At 50.1% G+C, this 24,065-nt stretch overlaps 1 protein-coding gene across 18 annotated transcripts in view; it reads left to right on the top strand.

Annotated features, from left to right (window-relative positions):
• The window catches only part of AFDN (afadin, adherens junction formation factor), a 2,152,715-nt gene that overhangs the window by 1,309,101 nt on the left and 819,549 nt on the right, over nucleotides 1–24,065 (top strand). For all 18 annotated transcript variants that reach the window (XM_086927064.1, XM_086927054.1, XM_086927053.1 and 15 more), the window contains one exon: nucleotides 20,519–20,599. In XM_086927064.1, coding sequence (XP_086783190.1) covers nucleotides 20,519–20,599 — 81 coding nt within the window. The remainder of the gene's footprint in view (nucleotides 1–20,518; nucleotides 20,600–24,065) is intronic.

Below are 24,065 nucleotides of genomic sequence, written 5' to 3'. Positions count from 1 at the left end.
GCTCGTGCCAGGACGTGCACACCATCCCACTAAGCCCAACAGGGGCAACAAGAAAGCATTGCATCCCCCGTTGCCCACCCACCGCAAATCAATGACCCTGCTGCAATTCTGAAAAACACTTGCTTCATATATATTTAATCCAGACAACATCCTCTACCCTGGGTCCCGTCAAACCCACAAGTAGCGCTATTCTCTCTCAACCCCCCTCCCCCCAAGTCCCAGAGCGACAAACAACACCATACAGCATAACCACACTCCTGCATAGTAGTCCTGAATCTGCGAGCAGTGCTGTAGTCCTGCAGTCAATGATTAACTACTTTCACTGACACCCCCAGGAAGATCCTCCAGCAAGGTCTCAGGCACAACGTCTATTGTTAGAGAGTCTGATCCTGCATATCCGGTTCAGCGGAGGCAGCTTCCAGCAAGTCGGGTCTCCGTAGCACTCTATACAAGAGGATCAGACTGCAGCGTTCCATCATCTCCCACCGTTATCCTTCACTGCGACACCTCCGGAGCATTTTGCGATTCCATCAAATTCTGCTTCCGACGCTGGCCTCAGTCTGGCCGTGTCCCCCATTGTCGCTGCTGACCCCTTGCTTCTCCAGGCGGCAATCCATCACCACGAGTCTCCAACCACTCCCAAACATCTTCCAGGGAGTCAAAGAATTGCGCCTTACCCCCCGAGATCACCTTCAGCTTTTCAGGATACAAGAGCACATATTGCATGTTCAGGTCTCGCAGCTTATGCTTCACACCCAGGAATGATTTCCGTCGTTCCTGAACTTGCTTAGTATATTCTGCATATATAGTCACTTTATTGTTGTCATACTGCAGATGCTGGTGTTCCCCTGCTGCCCTCAGAATGCAGTCTCTATCTCGATAATTGAGAATTTTAGGTATGATAGCTCGTGGCTGCGCTCCCGGGGGCGGGGGGAGGGACGAGAGCCCTGTGCGCTCTCTCAATCACAAACACATTCGACAAACCCTCGGGGCACAGCTGGGTATGAATCCAGCTCTCAAGGAACATCTTGACCGCCCCCAAGTTCCGCTCTTTTTGGGATGCCCAGCACCCGAATATTGCTGCGTCTCGCCCTCCCCTTTGTCTCCTCAGCACAATTCTCCAGTGCTTTTGTAATCACAGACATCTGCGCCACCTGCTGCTTGAGGGTAACCACCTCTCCATTCAATTCTGCTATATGCCCCTCCGCACTTGTGACTTTATCAGCTACCTTCCGTAGTAGGTTCACATCCACAGAGACAGTATCTATTCTGTCTTCCAGCGCCTTCCTGGAGCCCTGTATGGCCACCATGAGCTCCGCCTTGGTGGGCTCCGGGCTCTCTCCTCCCGAATCCCGTTCCGTCTCCCTAGTCTGTCTAGCCAGGCTCTTGGGGTTGGAGGGGGTGGGGGGTGCCTAGGCTTAGTATACTGCTTGATAGTATTTGGCCCAGTCATCTTCTGAGGCTTGTCTTTGCCCTTTGCGACTGCCGGCGCGCACACCTGGGGCACCCGCCAACACATCGCACACACAAGAGTCTCCTCAGCGAGGGTCCACTAATCAATCCAGGCTAGCAGGCACAATAACACACAGTGACAGCAATCCAGGTGAATGGCATACACTGCCTCTTTGTTCCAGCACAGAAGCCAATACCATATCCCTGCCCTAGCAAGTCCACACATGCAGCAATTCAGATCGGCAGGACCAGAGCTAGGGCACAACAATCCACCGAAGCCGTGAGCGTGGAGAGGGCAAGATAATGCGCTGCAGCTCTCTGGCTGCTCCCTGTCGTGCCTCTCTCCTTAGGCTCCAATTATGTGCTGGTGATTTTTTGCGGGCCCCACATGCTCATCAAGGGCACCGCAGCAGAGCCAACTTAACTGTGTAGATGTCCTCAGCGCCCACAGTCCAGCAATGTTTTAGGCCTTTGAGCACAAGAAGGAGGGCTGGAGGCCTGATGGACAGTGACCCTTCCACACACACACACACCACCAGCAGGCCCCGGCTCAAGTTTTGCTGCGGGGGGTGGGGCAAGTGCGGATGCGGCTCCCAGACACCCCTACCAGGCACAAAGTGGACCACTCCGGCCTTCAGACCCCGACCGGTGGAGCCACGCCTGCCCCAGGCCCACTCACCAGCACCAGCCAGACGCCCAGGCCACTTCGCTTTTCCACAGTCTGCTCCCGGACACCAATAACAGGCAGTGCGTCTCAGAAGCGCTCCACCTACTCGCCTGGGTTTCAAGATGAGGCCGCTCTGCTGTCAGGCTCTCAGGCAGGCCGCTCACTTATCACAGAGCGGGCAGCCAGGCAGTCAGGGGGCACAAGGAGGGAGCTTAAGCAGCCGCGCCCACTCTCCTCCGAAGCAGATCACCCCGACGAAGCGTCCAGTCGCTGCAGTTCTTCCCACGTAGTCCCAAGCGGCACTATGCACTTGGCACATGGCAGTGTGTTGGAAGTGCGTGCAGTATCCATTGCTAGAGAGATTGCTAATATGTGATCGTGCTGCATGACTTTAGAAACCCTATCTGATTGTATGGTATAAAGGCATTGCTGTAGACCCATGCTGTTAGCTCATCAAGCACAGTTCTGGCAAATTATTTATTGTCGCTGTTGATCAGAGTTATTAGGTGATAGTTTGCTAGAAGGGACCTGTCTCCACCCTTGAAAATTAGAGATATGATTGAGCCTTTCCAAAATGCAAGGAAGTTACTTGTTAGAAATGGTGATTTCCGGTTGGCTGAGGCTTGCGCCAAAGCCAGGCAGAAACCACCACTCTAGTCAGGGTAAGGAAGTCACCCGCCAAGATAACCCCTGCTCACCCTCTTAGTAGCTTGACATGAGCAGTCAAGCCTATCTCAGAGGCGATGTGTAAAGCGTTTGCGCGTGCGCACCCAGCAACAACACCCAAGGCCCACCCCAAAGGAAACTCCGCACAAGGTTATATATACAAATAACCTTTTTATTATACCAAACACATTAGATCAAAAACACACACTTTACAATGTGCCATAGGCACGGGCAGAATTTACAGGGGATTATGTACACGGTACAGGAACACATGGACCACTGTCAGGAATAAGCACTTTTAGAACTAGCACTTGGTATAATTAGCACTTTGTAGAAATAACACTTAGAACATAGAATATATCGTAACTGTAGCACCAAATAGCAAATGTAGCACACAACCAGTAATCACTGGTAAGAGGTAAGTACCACCTCCACCTACGCAACCCAAACCACCTTAGGAAAATATCACGCAGGGAACCATGAACTCACTAGCATAACTATACTAGGAAAACAACCACCTAAGCATAAAAATACATTTAGGGGTATAGGCCAGAAGCTTTACACATGATGCATGAAGACACATTCAGCGGTGTAGGTAAGACACATGATGCATGAAGACACATTCAGAGGTGTAGGTAAGACACATGATGCATGTAGACACATTCAGAGGTGTAGGTAAGAAGGCATTACACATTAGGCAGGTAATCACAAATTGCGCAAAGATCACATAGGGCATAAACATGTACCCCACGCAAGGGCACAACACCCGAACTATCCCCCAGTCCAACTGGCCTCTCAGGGGCTGAAACGCCCTGTGTCCAGCAAAGTCAGGGCAGGCTGCGCAGGCAGCCAAAGGAGATGCGCATGGGGCCTAAACATAGCAGCTGCCCACTAAATGCTGGGCAGCTGAAGAACTGAGCCTGGCACCAGCGTGCCTCCTGGCTCGCCTGTGGGGCTCTGAGCAAACAATAGGGCCCAAGGACACGTGGGAGCCCCGTGAGCTCAAGATGCAAACATGCCCCCTCACCAGGTTGAGCCCCGTGGCTCTAGGAACAAATGCCACCACCCTGGGGGGAGCGGCCCGCTGCCAACTGGGGCCGCTCTACCCTCCAAAAATGCCTCCAGGAATGTAGGAGCCTCTCGTGGGCTTTAAATACAATATTGCCGCCACTAACGTTGGAGGATGCTGGAGCCTCTCGGGCTCGAAATCTCAAAATGCCCCGGAGCCTCTTGTGGGCTCTAATTCAGCAAGGACTGCGGGACAACGTGGGAGCAGCCCGCTGCCTCCGGGGCCGCTCTAACACAGAAAAATGCCCCAAAGGAAAGTTGCAGCTGCTTACTGTGGGGGCCCAACGCGACGACAGCACCCGCAGGAGGGGAGGGGCGGGCACCGGCAATGTGCCCCGACGCCCTCCTCTTCACAATTGAACCCCGGGGCCCCACTCACCGTGACCTGTGGCGGCTCTTCTCCTGGGCTGCGGGGATCTCCGTTAATCTCGGGAATCCCGTGGTAGGCGGCGGCTTCTGGTGGGAGACACACGCTGGGCTCACACTGCCGATGCGGGAGCCCTGCTTCCCCGTCTCCTCTGCCGCTGCGGGACCTGGGTTCCTCCGACAACTTCTGCCCGAGTCCAGTGCGGGGTAGGCTCACGCCTCGGCTCTACGTCCCGCGCACTTCTCCTCTCCTCACCGGAGCGCGGGGTGGGCTCCCGTCGGCTTCCGGTTCCCTTGGCCGGCAGCCAATCACAGCGCGGCGCGGGGAATGACGTCACGGGGGTGTCCCGGGCCAGCGGGGATTTCTTTTCTTGGCAAAAGTACGGGGTAGGTACCCGTGATAACGAGTTATAAAACGGGGTAGGCACCCGTGATGAATTAATGAAAATATGGGCAAACTAAGAGGCAGGCAGTGCGGGGTGGGCACCCACGCCGCAAATTAGCAACAAGGGGGATCCCCATACCGGAGAATGCCTTGAGACAGGGAACTGCAGCTCGGGCTGCAAGCTAGAACCCCCTGCGTTCTCCTGAGGGAAAAATCAGGCGCTGCCCCAGCGCCACAGGAAATAGAGTCCAAAGTCCAGCAAGGTCCTTAGGGGGCAATGGCTGGGCCCAGGGGCCAGCTCTCAGGGCCCTCCAAGCAGAGAGGCAGTCCCCAGTGGCGGTCCTCCTGGCGCCCAGCAGCAACAGGCCCCCCTTGAGACAGGATCAGGAAGAGAACATTTTGTAAGGGGTCACAGCCCCTTTTTATACGCCAACTCCTTTGTCTCAGGGTGCAGAGTGGGGGAAAAAACAGTCACAGCTGGTTTTGGAGCACTCTGATGTACTCAGCCCCTCTTCCCATCCACTGGCCAGGCTAGGGTCATCAGTCGCACCACAGGGGCCGGAGCCAGCATTTTATGGGGGAAGCCCAGCCCTATTCAGGTCCCAGGTGCACTCCTCCCTCACATCAATCATGCAGATCTCTCCACTCACCACCGGGGCAGACCCATCCTGACTCCTGGAGCCAGCCTCACCAGCCAGCTCCAGCCAATCACAAGCCAGACAGCCAATTCACATACATTACACAGACATGCCAACTTCTAGAAGTGGCACTTCCACACTAGACACAATAACGCCACACACATCACTGCGCAGCATTTAATCACACGAGTCCGCACATACCAAACTCGAGCTTGCACTCCCCACGCATCAGGAACTACCAGGGACACATACATTCCCCATGCATTCCTATGGGAGGGCAGGCCAACCTCACTACACGCACACACTTTACCCTGGGACACAGTGGTAAAGTGCGCAGAAGCCAAAAATCACTAACACCATGTCACAATTAAAGCAAAAAGTTTAGGGGTGAACCTGCCAGAAGGGCCAAGTCCAACACTTGTGCTTATGATCTAAGTGAACAGTGGTACTAAAGGTTCTGCCTAGAAGTCTGAATCCTGTTTGAACACCGCAGGAGGTTTACGGTTAGGGCCCGGGAATCCTTCTTTTCGCCCTTTAGATATTTGCTTTTTGATGCTCTAAGCATCCTCCTCTGGCTGCCCTGCGGCTTGTGCTATAATTGAAGTTTCCCAAGGATCCATCTCGGGGCTATCTGTTGCTTCGTGGTTGAAGTTGTTTTTTAGGTATTGTGCCCATATAGCTTCAGTGATGTAAGAGTCAGTGCCTCTGTGGCCTTGTTTGAGATGTTGGTTCACAGTAGCCCAAAATCTAGTACTCTTATTGTGGTTCAAGTCTGTGTGTTGTTTAACCCAGAGTTCATCTTCCTGATCTTTTTTTATTGACAATTTTAATTTCTTGGTCTGTGTTTATGTTGTCTTAGAGCCGCGATGGTGGTCAGGTCGCCTGGTCTTTTCCGCGGAATTTAAAGAGCTTTGTTTATTTCAGTGTTATGCTCCCAGAATCTAGGATTGTGTGTTGCACAAGTACACTTGGTTGGCAAAGTTGAGTTTGTTAGCTTTTGCATGTATTTCGCGAAGTGTTTCTATGAGGGTTTCCCACATTTTAACCGCGTCAGGTTCTATATCGCTGAGATTTTGGAGTATATCCCCTGTGATTGCAGGCAGTTGATGTACTTATAATGTGGCTGTTGTTTGTAGTGTCGGTTTTGTCCATTGTCTCAACAATATGTTTTGAGATAGTGAGGTTTGAAGAAAATAAAACCTCTTGCGGGAAGTGATCGCTGCAGGCAGTTGATGTACTTATAATGTGGCTGTTGTTTGTAGTGTCGGTTTTGTCCATTGTCTCAACAATATGTTTTGAGATAGTGAGGTTTGAAGAAAATAAAACCTCTTGCGGGAAGTGATCGCTGCCAAGTCTCTCAAAAATTTGAAACAAGTGGACGTATTGAAATACAGAAAGAGATACAAAGGTGTAATCCAGATCCCAACATGTGCTGGTTCTGTTGGAGTGGAATGTGGTGACCGGAGGGTTATCTTCTGGTAACCTGCCATTTAGAGCCCTGAGGCTTAGATGTTCGAGTTCTTCCAACAATTGGCTCCCAGTATTTGTTTGGAGCCCAGTCGGGTATTTCACATAGCGCGGTTTGGGGCTATTGCTAGGTCACCAATGGATGTGTCCAGTAGATGTAAGTTGAAGACCCTAAATATAACAAAGTGCGTCGAGTCTTTTTCTTCTGCTAGCCTCGTTAGGTCTTGCATTATCTCTTTCCAGTCTTTAGGCTTGCTTTTGGGGTGAATGTAGATGTTAATTAGAAATAGATCAGCGACAGCGCTTGTGATAAAGATGGTAAATTTTGTTGCATTAATTCATATGGATTTGATGTCCAGGGCTGTTGCAGAGACTAAACTGATTATCGAGATGTAATTAGCCAGCCCACCTGAAAGGTGTCAGTAGTTTGCCCGTTTCACAGCTGGTGTGAAAAAGTTCACATAGGCTTTGATGTAGATGGGATCGGCCAGCCAGATCTCCTAAGGAAAATTATATTGAAGGACCTCAAGTAATAACACAAATCCAGGTCACTTAGCTATGTGTTTAGGCCATTATTGTTCCAAGAACACATGCAAAGTAAATGGGAATTGGCTCAAACTTGTGGCTCCTGGGCCGTTTGTGGTCATGTTGTAAATTGAGAACATCTGATTGTTCAGACTACATCCCTTATGCCTCCTGTGTTGTCTTTCATGGACAATATGCTCTTTTGCCCTGTGAATTGTGTATGCAGGGGGTTCTTTTTACCCACTGCCCTTTTCACCCTTGAGCACAGATGTGGTTTCTCTTTGTCACTGATTTGGCATAATTTTGTGGCCTTTGGGGAAATGGGGTAAGGGGTAGCCTGACATTTGGCATGGGATGACCTTTATTCTTAATTTTCTAAGAGCTGGTCCTTCTGTGAGGACACTGTTTGTTTGTGATGTCTGTTGTGGTCCATGTGGTCTCAGTTACATCACTGCTGGGTGCTTTGTCAGAGCTTTCAACACTGTATTGCCATGAGGTCTTTTGATGTTATATCGCTAAGTCCTGGAGTTGCTGCTGGTCATCAGAGAACATTTCCCCTAATTAGGACGTTGTGCTAAAGTATTGTCATGATCGTATTCGGTGTTTGTCTTGGAGAAGTGTTGAGGTGGTTGAGGTGCATTCTTTCGGTGTAGCAGCCAGTATGTTGGTTTCTGTGGGACCCCTGGGTACTTTATTGTACCAAATGTTGATTTGGGTATCTGAATTGGACCTACAGTTGTTGAAACAGTTGATTTTTGCCAGTTTGAGTTATGCAATTATTCTGTGTAGTGATGGTATTTTCAATTCTTAGAGTAAGAATTTTCATGTGCTGGTTCGATTTGTCTATTTGGAATCTGTAGAGCATTCAGTTGTAGTTAGATCAGTGATGTCCTCTTCTACATGTTTGTGTTGATGCAGACATTTTCAAGTTGATGTTTGATGAAGTAATTAATCCAGGCAGTTCTCCCGGCAAGCTTGCTACTGGCGAGATTTTTGGAGGGGCACAGCCGGCTGTTTGCCAGGGCAGATGTGGTTCAAGTCCAGATCAAGCTGTCTTGCAGTTTGCTCATCCCCCTTTTCTTCTGGATCGGCGGTTTGGACTGCTGTTATGAACGGTCTTGTTTTTGTTTTGAAGAGGGGATAAATTACTCTTGGCTGCCAGACTTTTGTATTCTGCCCCTTCTCCTTTGTGCCTGTTTGCGTTTGGTGTTTTTCTTTGTTCCGAGTCCTCTTGGCCAGACCTTAGGGGTTTCTGTATCTTGCTGCTGCACTGAGGTCTGAGAATCCCTTGATGCTCTCATGTTAGATTTTGGTGGTATATCCAGCAGGTTCTGAGTTTGTTGCAGACTGCTGAGGTTGGTGAGATTGGTCTGTGTGCCTGCTTGTGCCTTCTGTGGCTGGGATAGTGCCTGTGGGAACCCCAGAATTTGTAGGGCCTTAGATTTGTGACTTCTTCCTAGATTGTTTTTCTCCCTTGATCCTTGTGTTTTGTTTGAGATCAGATAGAAGATTATTTAAGATTGTGGGGACAGTTGACAGCTTCTTGACAATAGTCATACACTGGCGTTTTATTTGGGAGAAAGAGGTGTCATCCTGTACGATTTTTATCGGGGAGTTCAGCTCTCCTAATTTGCAGTCGTTCCCTGCCACTTAGACTGCCAGAGTATTGAGTATTTAAAGTTGAATGTACATCTTATTCGACTGAAACTGCTGGGCTTCTACAGATACCTGGACCATGTTCAAGAGGGTCGCCCATGCAGTATTCGAGGGAGATTGTTATTCCGCACTTGCCTTGCATTTTCTGCCATCAAGGCTGTGTTCAGAACTCAGTTGCCAAGGTCTCTAGGATGCTTTGTTCGGGACCTGTGAGTGTGCAAGTGAGTTGCAAGTATTTAATCCCATTCCGGTGTTTTTAGATATGAGAGTGTCTCGCTATCTTTCTCTTCACTTTCCTCTTGGCCTCTGGGAGGTCCTGTAGATGAGGTTCCTATGCCCCCCAGTCGAGGGATAGGATTTGAAGTACTGTTAAAGTTCCCTGTGCTGTTGATTGTTATTGGGCTGCCCTCAGAGGCCATGTTTGACCAGTAGGTGGCTTGTCTTCTGCTACTTACTTTTGTGCATGGAATGCTCCTGTTGTGTTCTCTTTGGCCGTCTTGTAGGGAGCCTGGGATAGGCTATCCCTTCCTTGAGGGAGTCAATGGCTCTGCCACTTTTCTATTTTCCTGGTCAGAGTTTTGTGCAAGGTTTGCAGTGATGCTTGACAGTTGAAAAGAGGTTGAAGTAACCGGTTGTATATAGGTTGGGGACAAGGGAGGCGGACCAAGTCTATTGGGGAAAGGATATTAAAGTATTTTAGTCCAGTGAGTTTTTCATTGCTTGAGAAGAGCACTGATCCAGCGTTAAATTTGGTGAAAATTTTAAATTGATTAGTGCAGGCCGCATACTTGGTATCAGGGCAGTTGCCAGATATCCCTTGGCGTCCCGTTGTATCCGCTTGTTTCAGAAAATCTATCAGAGGTCTTTGTTTGTACAGGGTTTTGTCTCATCTTTGGGTTTTCCTTCTTTTGTTTTCTTTGCCTGACAGGAGTGCTGTTTTCTCTACCTTTCTTCCACTTTTTGCAGCTGGTAAAGGCTAAGCCCTAATCTTTCCCAATCTCATGATTAGACCACTGTCCTGTCTGCTCGTGTTGAAACATTTGGTCCCCTGAGACCCTGTGCCTGAATGCCAATTCCTAGTCTGTGATTGTAGCAATTGTGCAATAGATGCAATACCTCCCTTTTTCACTCTGATGTGTCTTAATAGCGACCTGCAGTCAGGAGCAGGGAGGTTGCAGCTTTCCATAGACTGGTGGCTTCTGAGGTTTTCCGTCTTTCGGTCAGAGGCAATGCTAGTAGACGTGGCATTAACAAGTTTCCTTAGGTCTGTTTTTTTTTGGTCCAACCCAAGACCAGACTTTGTTGTCTCGCTTGAGGAGGATATCTGAAATAGACAATTAGTTAAAGATTCCTTGCCTTAGAATTACCCCCAGATGTCAGACTGGATTGTAGGAAAGTGGGTTTCTGTTGCAGTAACCCCCCCACTTTTTGCCAGACTACTGATGCACTTTTCCTTGGTGTGCCCTAGGTCCCTGTCAATCAGGTTCCCAGGGCCTCTTTTCTTACCCCAAAACCTAACCCAATTGGCATCCCTGGCCACAGGTCTGCCCCTGGTAAGTGGTACCACAGGTACCCAGGGCACTGCGACCAGGGAAGACCTCTAAGGGCTGCAGCACATATTGTGCCACCCTTAGAGGCCCTGTACCCTGACACTCACACACTGCCTTGGCTGGCTGCGTGTCTTGGTGCAAAACAAAGTGAAGAGTCGATATGGCACACATCCCTGTGTGCCATGCCCACAAAACACTGCCCTGGCATACATTAGTCAACCCTCTAGCTGGGTGCTCTATGCCAATGGTGAGGGTACAGGTGCATGAGCCCTGTACCCCTGCAGTACCCAAGTCCATTCCTGGGCACTGTAAGTGCAGTGCTGCCATTAAGGGTATATGGTGCTGGGAGTTTGTCATTACGAACTCCACAGCACCATAATGGCTGCACTGAAGACTGGGAAGTTCGGTATCTTCTCAGCACATTATGCCAGTGTGGGATTTAATGTAAAATGCACGACAGAGGGCATCTTAGAGATGCCCTCTGAAACTCGACCAACTCCTAGTGACCTAACTGAGTGGCTGCCACCACCAGACATGTTTCTGGACCCCTGGGTCGAGAGCTTGCTGCTCTCAGGGGCCTGAAACAATCACATCCTGGGACGAGGTGCCAAGCCCCCTCCCCCAGGATGAGCAGTGTTCACGAAGGGAAAGCTTCGAAGGCATGCAGCCTTTGTGCGCCTCTCCAGACCATTTGCTGCTTTGAGGATGGGGGGACCCAGCCAACCAGGGACAGGCTCCTGCCCCCATTCCCACTGGAGAGTGGCAGAATAGGGGTTGTACCCACTCCAGGTAAGGGACCTATTGGTCCCTGCCCTTTACCTACCTGTAACGCCCCTAAATTTAGTATTTAGGGGCACCCTGAACCTTCCTTCCTTAGATCCAGCAACAACAAGAAAAGAAGGACGAGAAGCTGTGCAGAGCTAACAAGAGGACGATGCCCATGTCTCCCCTCGAACCTGCGAAACCCCGGTGTGTCCAGAGTCCAGCAACCTCAAAAACCCCAGAGGACCTGCCTGCATTCACTTCCCAAGCTGTTTCTCCCGTGACCACCTGACATGTTTGAACTGCAGCTTCTGGTGCCAGCCAGAAACCGCGAATCCAGCACACTCTGCACCAGCCGAGCCTGGCCCGTGTATGAGTGAACAAACACCACGAGGAGGTCCCCCCGGCGATCCTGACCCGAGATCCGGCGACCCCTGACCTGCCTGCAGCCTCAATCCAGAGGGCCCCCCTTATGCGACCAGAGCGGGTAAGAAAATCCGACGTCCAAAGACACCCCTGCACCCGATGCCCCACGGCCTTGTGTGCCCAACCCACTGGTGCCTAAACATCCCAACTTGCCCATCGAGGTGGTGGTCACTCCTAGAAGATCCTCGTCCCCGAGCCGGCAGTGTATCTTTGTCCCAGAGAATTCCCATTAAAATCAGCAGGGCACCCAACCTCAAAACAGCACCCTGCACCCAGCTGCCCTAGCTCCACTGAGGGTTTCGCTTTGGTGCGAACTTGGTCCCCAACGTGCCCTGAGCTTAACCCTAGGAGCTTTGCTCCCACAACCATGTGTCCTGCTTGCCAGCCGCCACCAACCGGAGCCCCCTATCCCCATTGAATAACATTGGGCCTCAATACTCTGCACCCGGCCGCCCGAGTGCCGCTGAGGGTGCAACAACAGTGCATCGCTGACCCGGAGTCTAACCCCAGAACCCTAACTCAAAAGACATATTACTTACCTTGAAACGGATAACTAATTTTTCCTCATAGGATAACATTGACACTTTTTCTCCCAAAAAGTTTCTAAGTGTCGACTTTTGAAAACTACAAATATTCCGATTAACTACAACGCATTTTCTCAACTGTTTTCAAGAAATTTCCCAGTGCTGACTCCAGGATCCAGCATAGTGTAAGAAATAGAAACGATAACCTAACTTACCTGCCAAGTGAATTTCCTCCCATATGATAACATTGGTGATTCTATGTGAATTTTTTTTAAAGTGTCAACTTTTGAAATGCAATAATATTGTTTAAAAATCGTACGTTTAACCAAAACACATTTACTCACCTGTTTTCAGGAAATTTCCCAGGACTGAATCCAGGATCCAGTCCTGTGTTAGCAAAAGTAATATATAAAGTAATTAACTGCATTTTACTTAGAAAGCCCATTCAATTGAATGTATTATACCTGCAATGTGTTGCAAAGTGCTTTTTAAAACTGTAACCAAAACCAGTACAAGTTACATTGTTATTTTGATCTGTGTTCATACAAGTAATTTACTACTGAAAAGTATTTTTATGCTTACCTGCACCAGGCTTGCTTGGTTCTAGAAATAAAACTGTATATTTTTTATACAAAATAAATGGCCTAGAGTTCAGTTCTTGAGTGCGTGAGACCATTTGCTAACTGATTGGGTACATCAAATGCTTTACACTGTCCTCTGATACTGCCTTACTGCTCGACTAAGCACCACTTTAGAGAGTAAGGTTCAAACTAACTTAAGCCTCTGCCAAACCTCTGGAGACCCTTGGACTCTATACACACTGTACCTCACTTTGGTGCAGTATATATAGAGCCAATTTCTTACATGGGCCCCTTAACGTTTTTTGTTATAGTACCCCTGCGTGTCGAAAGGTGGCGTCGGTCAGCTCCACATTCGTCGTTGGCGTCGTGATTGCCGGGATGACGTCTCCGTAGCTACTTAGACGCCGCCCTCGATGGCGGATGTCAGTTCTTTATTTTTCCGCGCCAACCAGCCCAGATCTGAAGAGAGCGGTACCTCCAGTCACTTTTTGACTGACTTTTTAACGACTTTTGTCGACACTGTTTTAGAGTCTTTGACTTCTGGTGCACGTCAGGGAAGCCTGGTTTCACGGCTTGCGTCTCCTGCAGCCGGCTGATGTCGGTGACGGAGCCTATTTTATCTGGAGCGTGACCAGGATCCCAAGTTATGCTCCAACTACTGGACCATGAATCTGAAGTCTATGTGTTAGCAGTCCCGAAAGCTTCTCCAGGCCCGGCTGTCGGCTCCAAGCCTTTCGAGGTCCCGGACGCATGGGAGGTCGACGGACCAGTTGTGGAGCCACCACCACCAGTCTTCTTCAGAGTCTTTGCACTCCTCGGGTAAGTTGAAGCGCTGGAAGAAGTCGAAGAAGCATTGTCACTCTTTGACTTCTAACCGTCGGTCGGCCGACGCGACGAGGGATGAGGGTGGTGCTCCTCCCGTTTCTCCGCATGCAGAGCCCAAAAGGTCAACTCCGAGTTTCCCTCCCTTTTTGGGACCCAGAGCGACCCCTGCCCACCTTCGCACCTTTAAGGAAGTGATGCATGGCATCTTTGGGCAGCAAGCCGGTTTAGCCGGCGCACCTTCGCGCCCCGCGGACTCGGTTAGGGACTCTTCAACGCCAGCGGCTCCGGCACCACAGAGTCCCCTTGGATCCAGTACTGAATCCGGATTGACGCCGGTCGACCTGATAACACCTCGCCCTGCACCGATTCTACTGGCTCCACAGCCCACTCCGGTCGTGTCCCCAGCTGACGTCGACCCCGGCCTCATCCCTGCACTGGACACGGAGCTGGACTGGCGCCGACGGACGCTGGATCCGGCGCCGATGGGTACCTTTATGCACTTCTTGTACGCTGGTGCTCAATCAGGTCAGATTGGCAACCAGAGGAGGATGCAGAGGACTGGGAGGGGTCTGAAGACCCTCTAAATGACCAGTTGAAGTATGAACCGGACTGGGGAGAGGAACTGGGGGAAGCCAGTGGTCTAGATACTTCCCCAGATCTTGGCATGGTGTCTCCTCCTACCGTTGCTTCGGAGGAGGGAGCTTCTTATGAAATGGTGTTGCATAGGGCGGCCGAGGCTCTCAACCTTGAGCTTCCTTCGGTGACAGTCAGGACTAACCTCTTGGCAGAGGTGCTTCAGCCGGCAGCAAGCGCTTCAGAGCCCCTGCTGTTGTTCAATGAAGCCCTCACCAACATCCTTTTGGGCACCGCCAGACCCCTGGCGAACCCACTTTGCTCTCCCAACACCCCACCCCTGAGAGCTTGGTGGTCCAAGCCTCCACATCCAAAGGTGCATTCTCTAAAGCACCACGTGATAGGGAATCCAAAAAGACAAGGCAGACAGCACACTTGAGGGCTTCAAGGACTCACGAGCTAAAGCCAAGTCCTTGGGCCTCTCCACCACTCGCCCTGCGCAGTCTGCTTTTTCCCCTTTCGTGGCTACAGAAAGGGTGCCCCACCACGTTCCACAGGCCAGCGAAGCTGTTCAGCCTCTGTGCGGACGGGGACGTGGGAACCACTGGCGTGGGTCTGGGGGCCAGCGAGGGGGCCAGTCCACCACCGCCCATCTGCACCAGCCTCCAAACCCTCCTAGTCCAACCTTCCAGGGCCACAAATCGCCAGTGGGCAGCAGGATTCGCCATCACCTCCCCACTGGCCACCATCACGTCGGACAAGTGGGTTATGCAGATAGTCCTAAGGGGCTACTCCCTCCCCTTTGCCACCTCAGTACCATCACATGTCTGAGGATCATCTGCCCCCTCTCCAACAAGAAGTTATGGCTCTCTTGGCCAAGGGAGCCATCGAGCTAGTTCCTGCCCCAGAAGTCGGTCGTGGTTGCTACTCCCTCAAAAGTACAAAGGCCTGTGTCCTATCTTGGATCTCAGGAATATCCACTGCTTCCTCCTGAAGGAGAAGTTCAAAATGTTGACGCTAGCTTCGGTCCTGTCCGCCCTCGACCCTGGAGACTGGATGGTAGCGTTGGACTTGCAGGACGCCTATTTTCACATCCCCATCCTGCCGGCCCACTGGCACTACTTGCCGTTCATGGTAGGCCAGAAGCGTTTTCAGTTTACTGTGCTCCCCTTTGGCCTTACCAGTGCCCCTCAGGTGTTCACAAAGGGGATGGTGGTGGTCCCAGCTTGACTGCACCGATCAGGGGTTCTAGTCTTCCCCTATCTCGATGACTGGCTGTGAAGGCACGTTTGCTGCAGGCTGTCGTCTCCCACCACCAGACTACGGCCGACCTCCTGCATTTGCTGGGGTTCTCGATCAACATGCCAATGTCGTACCTGACGCCCTCTCAGAAGTTCCTCTTCATTGGAGCGGTTCTTTACACGATGCAGTTTCGGGTCTATCCTCCCGAACAACGATATTCAGGGTATGATTCAGATCTTTCAGCCTCTATCCCGGGTTTCGTGAGGATGACCCTCCCTCCGGCTACTAGGCCTGATGTCCTCCTGCTTCCTGCTGGTGGATAATGCCAAATGGCATATGCGCAGGCTCTGCAGTGGGACCTGACTTTCCAGTGGGCACAACATCAGGGGAACCTGTCCGATTGATTCCAGATTTTGGAGGGCACTGCACACCAATTGCAGTGGTGGCTAACGAACCAGGATTGGGTCGACGGCAGATCCCTCTCCCTTCTCCATCCAGAGTTCACGGTGGTAACATATGCATCTCTTCTGGGATGGGGCAGCCACATGGGGGAGGCGGAGATCAGAGGCCTCTGGCCTCCGGCAGGGTCCGGGTTCCACATCAAGCTTTGGGTGATTCGTCTTGCACTCAAACCATTCCTTCCCTCTGTCCGGGGAAGAGTAGCGCAGGTTTTCATGGACAATACCACCGCCATGTGGTACTGCAACAAACAAGTCACGGTGCAGTCGTGGACCCCATGTCAAGAGGCTCTCTGTCTCTGGACATGGATGGCACGTCAGGGCATATCCCTGGTGGCTCAACACCTGGCATGCTCACTGAACGCCAGGGAAGACGAACTCAGCCGCAGGTGCATGATGGATCACGAATGGCCTCTTCATTCAAAGGTGGTGCAAGGTCTCTTTCAACAGTGGGGATAGCCTTGGTTAGATCTATTCGCCACCGAATAGAACGCGCAATATCAGCAATTCTGCCCATTGGAATTTCCAAGGCAGCACTCGCTCTGCGACACTTTTCGTTGCAATATTCTATATGCCTTTCCGCCTATAGCACTTCTGCCCAGAGTGCTGAAGAAGATCAGGCGCGACCGGGCCCAAGTCATTCTTGTGGCTCCGGATTGGGCACGAAGAGTTTGGTATCCCGAGCTATTACACATGGCTATCGAACCTCCGATCCAACTGCCTCTTTTGTAGGATCTTCTGTTGCAGCAGCAGGGGACGGTCCTCCACCCGAACCTGCCCAGCCTCCATCCTCCTAGAGATTGAGCGGCGAAAGTTGATAGCTTTTGACCTTCCTCCCGAAGTCTGTGATGTTATCTTGGCAGCCAGGCGTCCCTCCAGTAAGACAGTATACGCCTGCAGATGGAACAAATTTGTGGCATGGTGCACAGCAAATTCTGTGGATCCCCTTTCCGCCCTTCTGAGGTTCTCTTGTTCCTTCTTTCTTTGACCAAGCAGGGCACTCCTCTTGGCACTTTAAGAGGCTACCTTTCGGCCATTTCAGCCTTTCTTAGGCTTCCTGATCAGCCTTCTCTTTTCAAATCCCCTGTTGTAAATAGCTTCCTTAAGGACATTACTCATCTTTTTCCTACTGTTCCCTTTGTAATGCCTCATTGGTACTTGAACCTGGTTCTTACGTATCTTATGTGCGCTCAATTTGAGCCTCTACATAACTGTCCTCTCAGGCTTCTGACTTTAAAAACTGCCTTTCTGGTGGCCATCACCTCTGCGAGCAGGGTGTGAGCTCCAAGCTCTTACTTCGAAATGTCCTTTTTTGTCTGTTCATCCGGACAAGGTTGTCTTTCGAACTCATCCTCCCTTCCTTCCTAAAGTGGTTACTTCTTTCCACATTGGACAGGCCATCACTTTGCCCACCTTCTCTCTGCCTCCACTTCCTTCCAAAGAAGAGGAGAGGCTCCACCGTCTGGATCCGAAAGGTGCGCTATAATTTTATCTGGATCGCACAAAGCAAATCGGGTGGATGACCAGCTCTTTGTTGGCTAGCTAGGCGCCAAAAAAGCCGGGCCGTGCACATACGGACCATTTCTAGATGGGTTGTTTAGTGCATCAAAGCTTGCTATTCCTTGCAAAGAAGGAGCCTCCAGTGGGGTTACGTGCCCATTCCACCAGGGCGACTGCAGCTACCACTGCTTTGGGACGTGGCGTCCCCCTTAATGACATCTGTCAGGCAGCTATGTACGCATCGCTGCACAGGTTCACAAAACACTACTGCCTGGACAGCCAATTCCGGATAGACTGCTTCTTTGGCCATTCTATTCTCCAGGACTTTGTGGTGTGAACTTGGTTCGCAGACCCTCCTCCCGGCTTGGTATTGCTGTGGTATCTATTCTAAGGTAAGGAATCTATAACTAATTGTCTCTTTCAGAAGAACAAGTTACTTACCTTCGGTAACGATATAATCTGTAAGAGACATAGATTTGTTATAGATTCCTTTCCGCCCCAACCATCCTCCCCTTTCTGCGAACTGATTTCTAGGGTGAAGGACTTCATTTCAGGATCCTAGTTTTGTGCACCAGTGGTCAGTGTCTTGCATGGCTCTTCGCTTCTGGCATGGAAAGACGTGTACAGAACTGACTTCAGCACGCGCGGGCAGCGTCTAAGTAGCTAGCGCGACATTATCCCTGCGACCACGACACCAACGACGAACATGGAGCTGACTGACACCACCTTTCGACGCGCAGGGGTACTGCTGATGAAAAACTTTCCGGATCCAGTCTGAACCCTGGGGGTAATTGTAAGGTAAGGAATCTATAACTAATCTGTCTCTTACAGAAGGTAAGTAACATGTTCTTTTTTTCTGCGACCTTTGTGGTTTGTCTGTACTGGATGCTGTGCCTCGCTTTACAGCTGTTGTGCCTCTTCACAGGCCAGGCTGAGTATGCTGTCTCTGTGGCTTGTGCTGGTATGGGCTTTGCCCTTGTATTCCTATTCAGGGTGTCAGTTCGAGAGTGCTGACATGCTTCCTCTACAAGGACTTCTGTTGATGAGGTAGAGGGGGGGCACGAGTACACTGTTGCATCTTTGTGTCTTGTCTTTTCCCCTGAGCTGCGTTCTCTCCAGGTCCTCCACAATTGTCAAGGATCACCTGGGGGATCCCAGATATGGATTTAGATGGATATGGCGTAGGAGCGCCATAGGTGTTAGTTGTTGTACTAGATTTTGAGGTCTGCAGTTAGAGTATAAAGTGAAAAACCCAGCTCTCAAGCCGCTCTCGACCGATCGGGCCGCTTCCAAGAGCCGGGCTGCCCACTGCCAGTAGCTCCAGCTACTTTTCCCACCTCATCTGTGAGAGCAGGGCCTGAGTGGAAATGGTGTGATCCTGAGGGGTGTGGGGCACATTAACCTCCTGCTGGAGAAGTCCAGCGACCGCTGCATTGGCGGTGTGTGCTGCTGGTGCTACTGACCTGTCCTCCCGAAGTGGGGGAGTGGGCGGTGATAGACTATAGCTGCCGATTTGCGGCACCCGCAGCTGTTGTCATCTGCCGCTGTTGCTACTGGCCCTCCCGCCGAGGCTTTACACGAATCTGCATAAGTCAGTGGGACGCGTGGCTGACTGACGGTGCCAGGAGATCAAGGAGCAGTCAAGATGCTGATTCAGGCTTGCTGCCTTGCCTCACCGCGTGCTGCTTGTCCTCAAGGTTCCTCCTCTTACCCAAGCAATTTGTTTTACCAAGCAGTATATTTCAAACTGTGTATTGTTCCTCTTTGTCGTTGTGGCACTACAAAAGCAATCCTTCATTTTGGTTTAGCTCTCATCCTCCACCAATGGAATATGATCACTCATTAATCCATCAATGAACTCTGAACTTTCAATAGTTTATTACGTTCATGTAAAAACTTGGAAATTAAACCAGTAGAACAACCCTGGGATTGCTTGTCTTGAGCCCCACTGCACTGGTGACCAGACCCTCAATATATGCACTAAAAGTGCAAGCCAGGTGGGGCCTTTTCTAAACTAAATACGCACAGTATTGCCAATGGCAATCAAACCTCTAGCAGGACACTTTGGAACTAACGATTACCTCAGAAATCATTTGAGAAGTGTATGGGCCCCAGTGACAGTCCTCTACACAACCTCTTTCACAGCTTCCCACACCACTCCTTGGTGTAATGGTCGATAATATTTTTTAAAGCATGACCCAGTGACTTGAAAAGCCACTGGACTAGATCTAGACATGCATGCTTTCCCCAAAGATCAGGAAGTTTTAAACAATAGGATCGTCTCATGTTTTGGGCAAATAAAAACACAATTATACCTTGGAAGGGTGCCTTAAGACATTGCCCAAATCGTTTCAAAGGTTTGCGTTTAGATTCACTTTAAGAACCACTAAACACCAAGGGGTGCATTGTAGCCCCAGACACGATTGTTCCTCATTCACAACCCACTGCCCACCCTATCTCAAAAGCCAGCAGACCAGTATATTTTGAGTCAATAGCTGTAAGATGGCCAGAACAGGAGTCGATGACTCTGACTCCATTAGGGGAATCAAATCACAAGTTAATGTGTCATTAGAAAGAGGAAAGACCATCTCGTTGCTGGCAAAGTCCTTCATATCCCAAATCCTTTTATTGGATGTTAGATAGACTGCGATTCCCCTGAAATATGCATTTGACAGCAGTGATTAGGCTGGTGCTGTTTGTTCCTTTTTTTTTTTTTGCTGAATGAGAAGCAAACGTTAAACAGAGGCTCAGTAGATGTGACTAAGAAATGAGATTAATAATTATTCCTAAATTAATTTAATTAAAAGACTTTAAAGGGCCCAGTTAGGAATAGTAGCAAGAGGATTGTTCTATTTTAGAAATGTAGCCAAAGTTAGTAACCCTGCTTCTGCTTCTCTGACCGTGTTCTGCAAACAAGGATACTCCAGCAATCTGATTTGCTGGTTTCTGACTTTAGCAAGGTTTCCATGTTCAGTATCAGCGTATTGAATTCAGGCAAGTGTGATCATTCAGACTGATTTACACTCACAAGATTTTTCCTCATCAGGAGTTGCTCATTGGAGGTGCTTATTTTGAAGGCTAAGACAGTCCTCTAACTGCTCTGCAGAATATACTGGTGTAAGCTACATCAAATCATCTTCCTGTTGGTTTTGAACAGACATGAAACAGCATCTTTTTCCCTCCTCAGCTTCTTAAAAAGGATCCAGAAATTATCACTGTGACGCTGAAGAAACATAATGGAATGGGTCTGAGTATTGTCGCTGCTAAGGTAAGGCAGACATGCATTATCCAGTATTAAAGGTGTCTTTCATAGATTCACATGCCTGAATCATTCCCCGTCGTCGAGACGGGAGCCTCCGGTACATAGAAAAGTAATGTCCTATAGACATACATAGAGAAAAATAGGCCTAAGGTCCTCCCCTTAGTAGCCTATCCTTGTCCTTATGTAAAAAGGACCAAACTCTTAGAGCCAGCCAATCAGCTAACACCTCCCTCTAGAACCTTCCTGTCAGGAGCCTCAGTCCCTCAGATTTTCTACCGCACGTTGTGCTAAGGGAGTCTCCCCTGAGCTCTGCTCAGATTCTGTGTTTTTTCACTTAATTTACAATAATTTTGCTTTCTACTATGGATTACCTTCACAGATGAATGAAAGAATTTTATTTTAAAGCCTGCGCTTCTTGTTCCAGAAGGTTGCTTTGCTCTGTTCCTCACACTCACAGGCCAAAGGCTGCAAGGTATGTTGCACTTTCTCAAGTAATTTCTTGAGGAGTCGTGAAGAGAGACTTTTAATATTGTTCAGACCAGAAAGGAGGTTTTTATTTTCTCCAGTTACTGCTATGAGGCGTGGCCCTCAAAGTCCAGGAGACCTCTAAAGAAGAGAATCTCCTCAGACTCATTCCTCAGGGGACCGTCCTGAGAAGGCCCTAAAAAAGACCGCTCAAGGGTCTTCCGGGCGCAGTCCTTCAAAAATCTCCTCACTCTGTGGAAAAGGAGATTAAAGGACTTGCTTTTGGAGAAAAAATCAGGTAAAAAGACGACTTCTGAGCCGTCAAAATCACCTCCACTGGTCATGGGATCATTCAGAAAGGCGTCTTCTATACCTCCTAAGGTAAAGACTAAGAAGCCAACATCGTCAACTGGATCGTCGATGACAAAACCACCATCATTGCCTATGACAGCCTCTTCGTCTACGATGGCCTCGTCTACGCTGGCCTCGTCTACGATGGCCTCGTCTACATTGGCACGTCGACGAGAGCGTCGACGACGACGAGTGCGTCGACGACGAGTGCGTCGACGACGAGGGCGTCGACGACGAGAGTGTCGACGACGAGAGTGTCGACGACGAGAGTGTCGCCGACGAGAGTGTCGCCGACGAGAGTGTCGCCGACGAGAGTGTCGACGACGAGAGTGTCGACGACGAGAGTGTCGACGACGAGAGTGTCGACGACGAGAGTGTCGACGACGAGAGTGTCGACGACGAGAGTGTCGACGACGAGAGTGTCGACGACGAGAGTGTCGACGACGGAAGTGTCGACGACGGAAGTGTCGACGACGGAAGTGTCGACGACGGAAGTGTCGACGACGGAAGTGAGAGCGTCGACGAGAGTGTCGACGAGAGTGGACGAGAGTGTCGACGAGAGCGGACGAGAGTGTCGACGACGACAGCGAGAGCGTCGACGGCGAGAGCGTCGACGACGACTGCTTGTCTATATGACGGCCTAGTCTATGACGGCCTCATCTACAAAGGCTAGTCTATGACGGCGTTGACGGCCTTGTCTACGACGGATCGTCTATGGAGTCGACTGCTCGTCTATGACAACCTGTCTACGGTATCGACGATGGCCTCGTCTACGACGGCCTCATCTACGAAGGCTCGTCTACGATGGCTCGTCTACGATGGCATAGTCCCGACGACCTCGTCTATGACGGCCTGTCTACGGCGGCCTGTCTACAGCGTCGACAAGGGCCTAGTATACGATGGCCTAGTCTACGATGGCCTAATCTACGAGGGCCTGGTCTACGACGGCCTAGTCTACGTGGCCTAGTCTTCGAGGGCCTAGTCTACGATGACCTAATCTACGATGGCCTCGTCTACGATGGCCTCATCTACGATGGCCTCGTCTACGATGGACTCGTCTATGATGGCCTCGTCTATGATGACCTCATCTACGACGGCCTCATCTACAAAGGCTAGTCTCCGACGTTGTCGATGACTGCTCGTCTACGACGGCATGGTCTATGGCGGCGATCTCGTCGAAGGGCTCGTGGACGAAGGAAGAAATCCGCCAATTCTGGAATCTCTTCTAAGGTGGTAGAGAGGGCTGCTCAACGTTTTAAGATCCAATAACCTCTCAGGAAGAGGCCTGTCTCTTGTTCGTCATCGAAGAACCCTTCAAGAAGGCAGTAAGGTCAATACTGATTATCTATTACCCATAGTCAGGAACGGTAAGGGTCATGATGTACCCCTCCTCTGTATCACTGGTGATCCCTCAGTTGGATAAGACGTATAAGGCGCCAGATACAGCACCGGCGTGTTTCACAGGAACATCCTAAGCCGGACTCCGTGGTGACACAGGCGGCCCAGAAGAGCTCCGGGACTCCTTCGGTCCCGTTGTCGCCTCCTCCTGATAAGGAGGGAATAAGAGTGGACGACATTGGGAACAGGCTTTCCCCAGCGAACGCTCTAACGCCCTTGGGACGCTATTGTGAACAATTGTGAGCACACATGCCCCATACCAAAGTGGAGTCTGCTAGATGGTGAAGCATCGGCGTCAAGCCATAGACTGCGCGAGGAATATCGCTATGACAGGGTTCCACCAGTTGGCTGGAGCAGCAGTCTTGCGGATCCAAGGAGGGCCCTTTCCGTCCTGAGGTGCGAACAACGTTTTTTGGGACAAACCATATGATAGCCAGTTACTATTTGGCACAAAAAGTTAACGAAGCAGACAATGCAAGAGCTTTGGCCACTCTTCAGTATAGGAACCAGTCCTTTAGTAGAAATGGAGGAAGAAGACGGTCTTCCTACAGAGGAAATTATCAATTCGAGTCTTCCTGCTCTTCAGGCCAGAATGGACTGCGATGCCCTCGGCGCCAACAATAGCAAAACAAGCGCTCTTCTTTTGCGAAGTTGTCCTTTCAGGGAGAGGACAGCGGAGATATCAAAATTTACAGCTGCTTCTTCGAGAGATCTGGATTATGCTGTAGAAAGGAGCTATGGCGAGAATACCTCCTCATAAGGGAAAAGGATTTTATTCCTGCTTCCTTTTGATCCAAAAAAAAAAAAAAAAAAAAAAAAAAAAAAAAAAAAAAAAAAAAAAAAAAAAAAGATAAGCGGTGGAGACCAATCTTAGATTTCAGAGCCATCAACAAATTCCTACGGAAGCATTCGTTTCGCATGATAATCCAGGAGGTCTTGCAAACAGGACGCTTACTCCCATGTCCCAATTCACAGGAATAGCTAACCGTACTTACGATTTGCAGTAGTGGGCAGACGCTTGCAGTTTCGCGTTCTGCCTTTTGGGCTCAAGTCTGCGCCGCAAACATTCAAGAAATACCGTTCCCCGGTGGCGGCATATCTCAGACACCAAGTCTTTCAGTATCTGAATGACTGGCTGGTCAAGGCTTCATCCTTAGAAGATGTGTCCAGGTCTTCCAACGCCTGTTTTCAGCTTTGATTGCTTGGATCTCACCCTCAATCAAGAAAACGCCTATTTTCAGCTTTGATTGCTTGGATC

This window comes from Lissotriton vulgaris, chromosome 6, assembly GCF_964263255.1.
Source record: "Lissotriton vulgaris chromosome 6, aLisVul1.2, whole genome shotgun sequence".
NCBI lineage: Eukaryota > Metazoa > Chordata > Amphibia > Caudata > Salamandridae > Lissotriton > Lissotriton vulgaris.
This window is presented reverse-complemented; position numbering and strand designations above follow the sequence as displayed.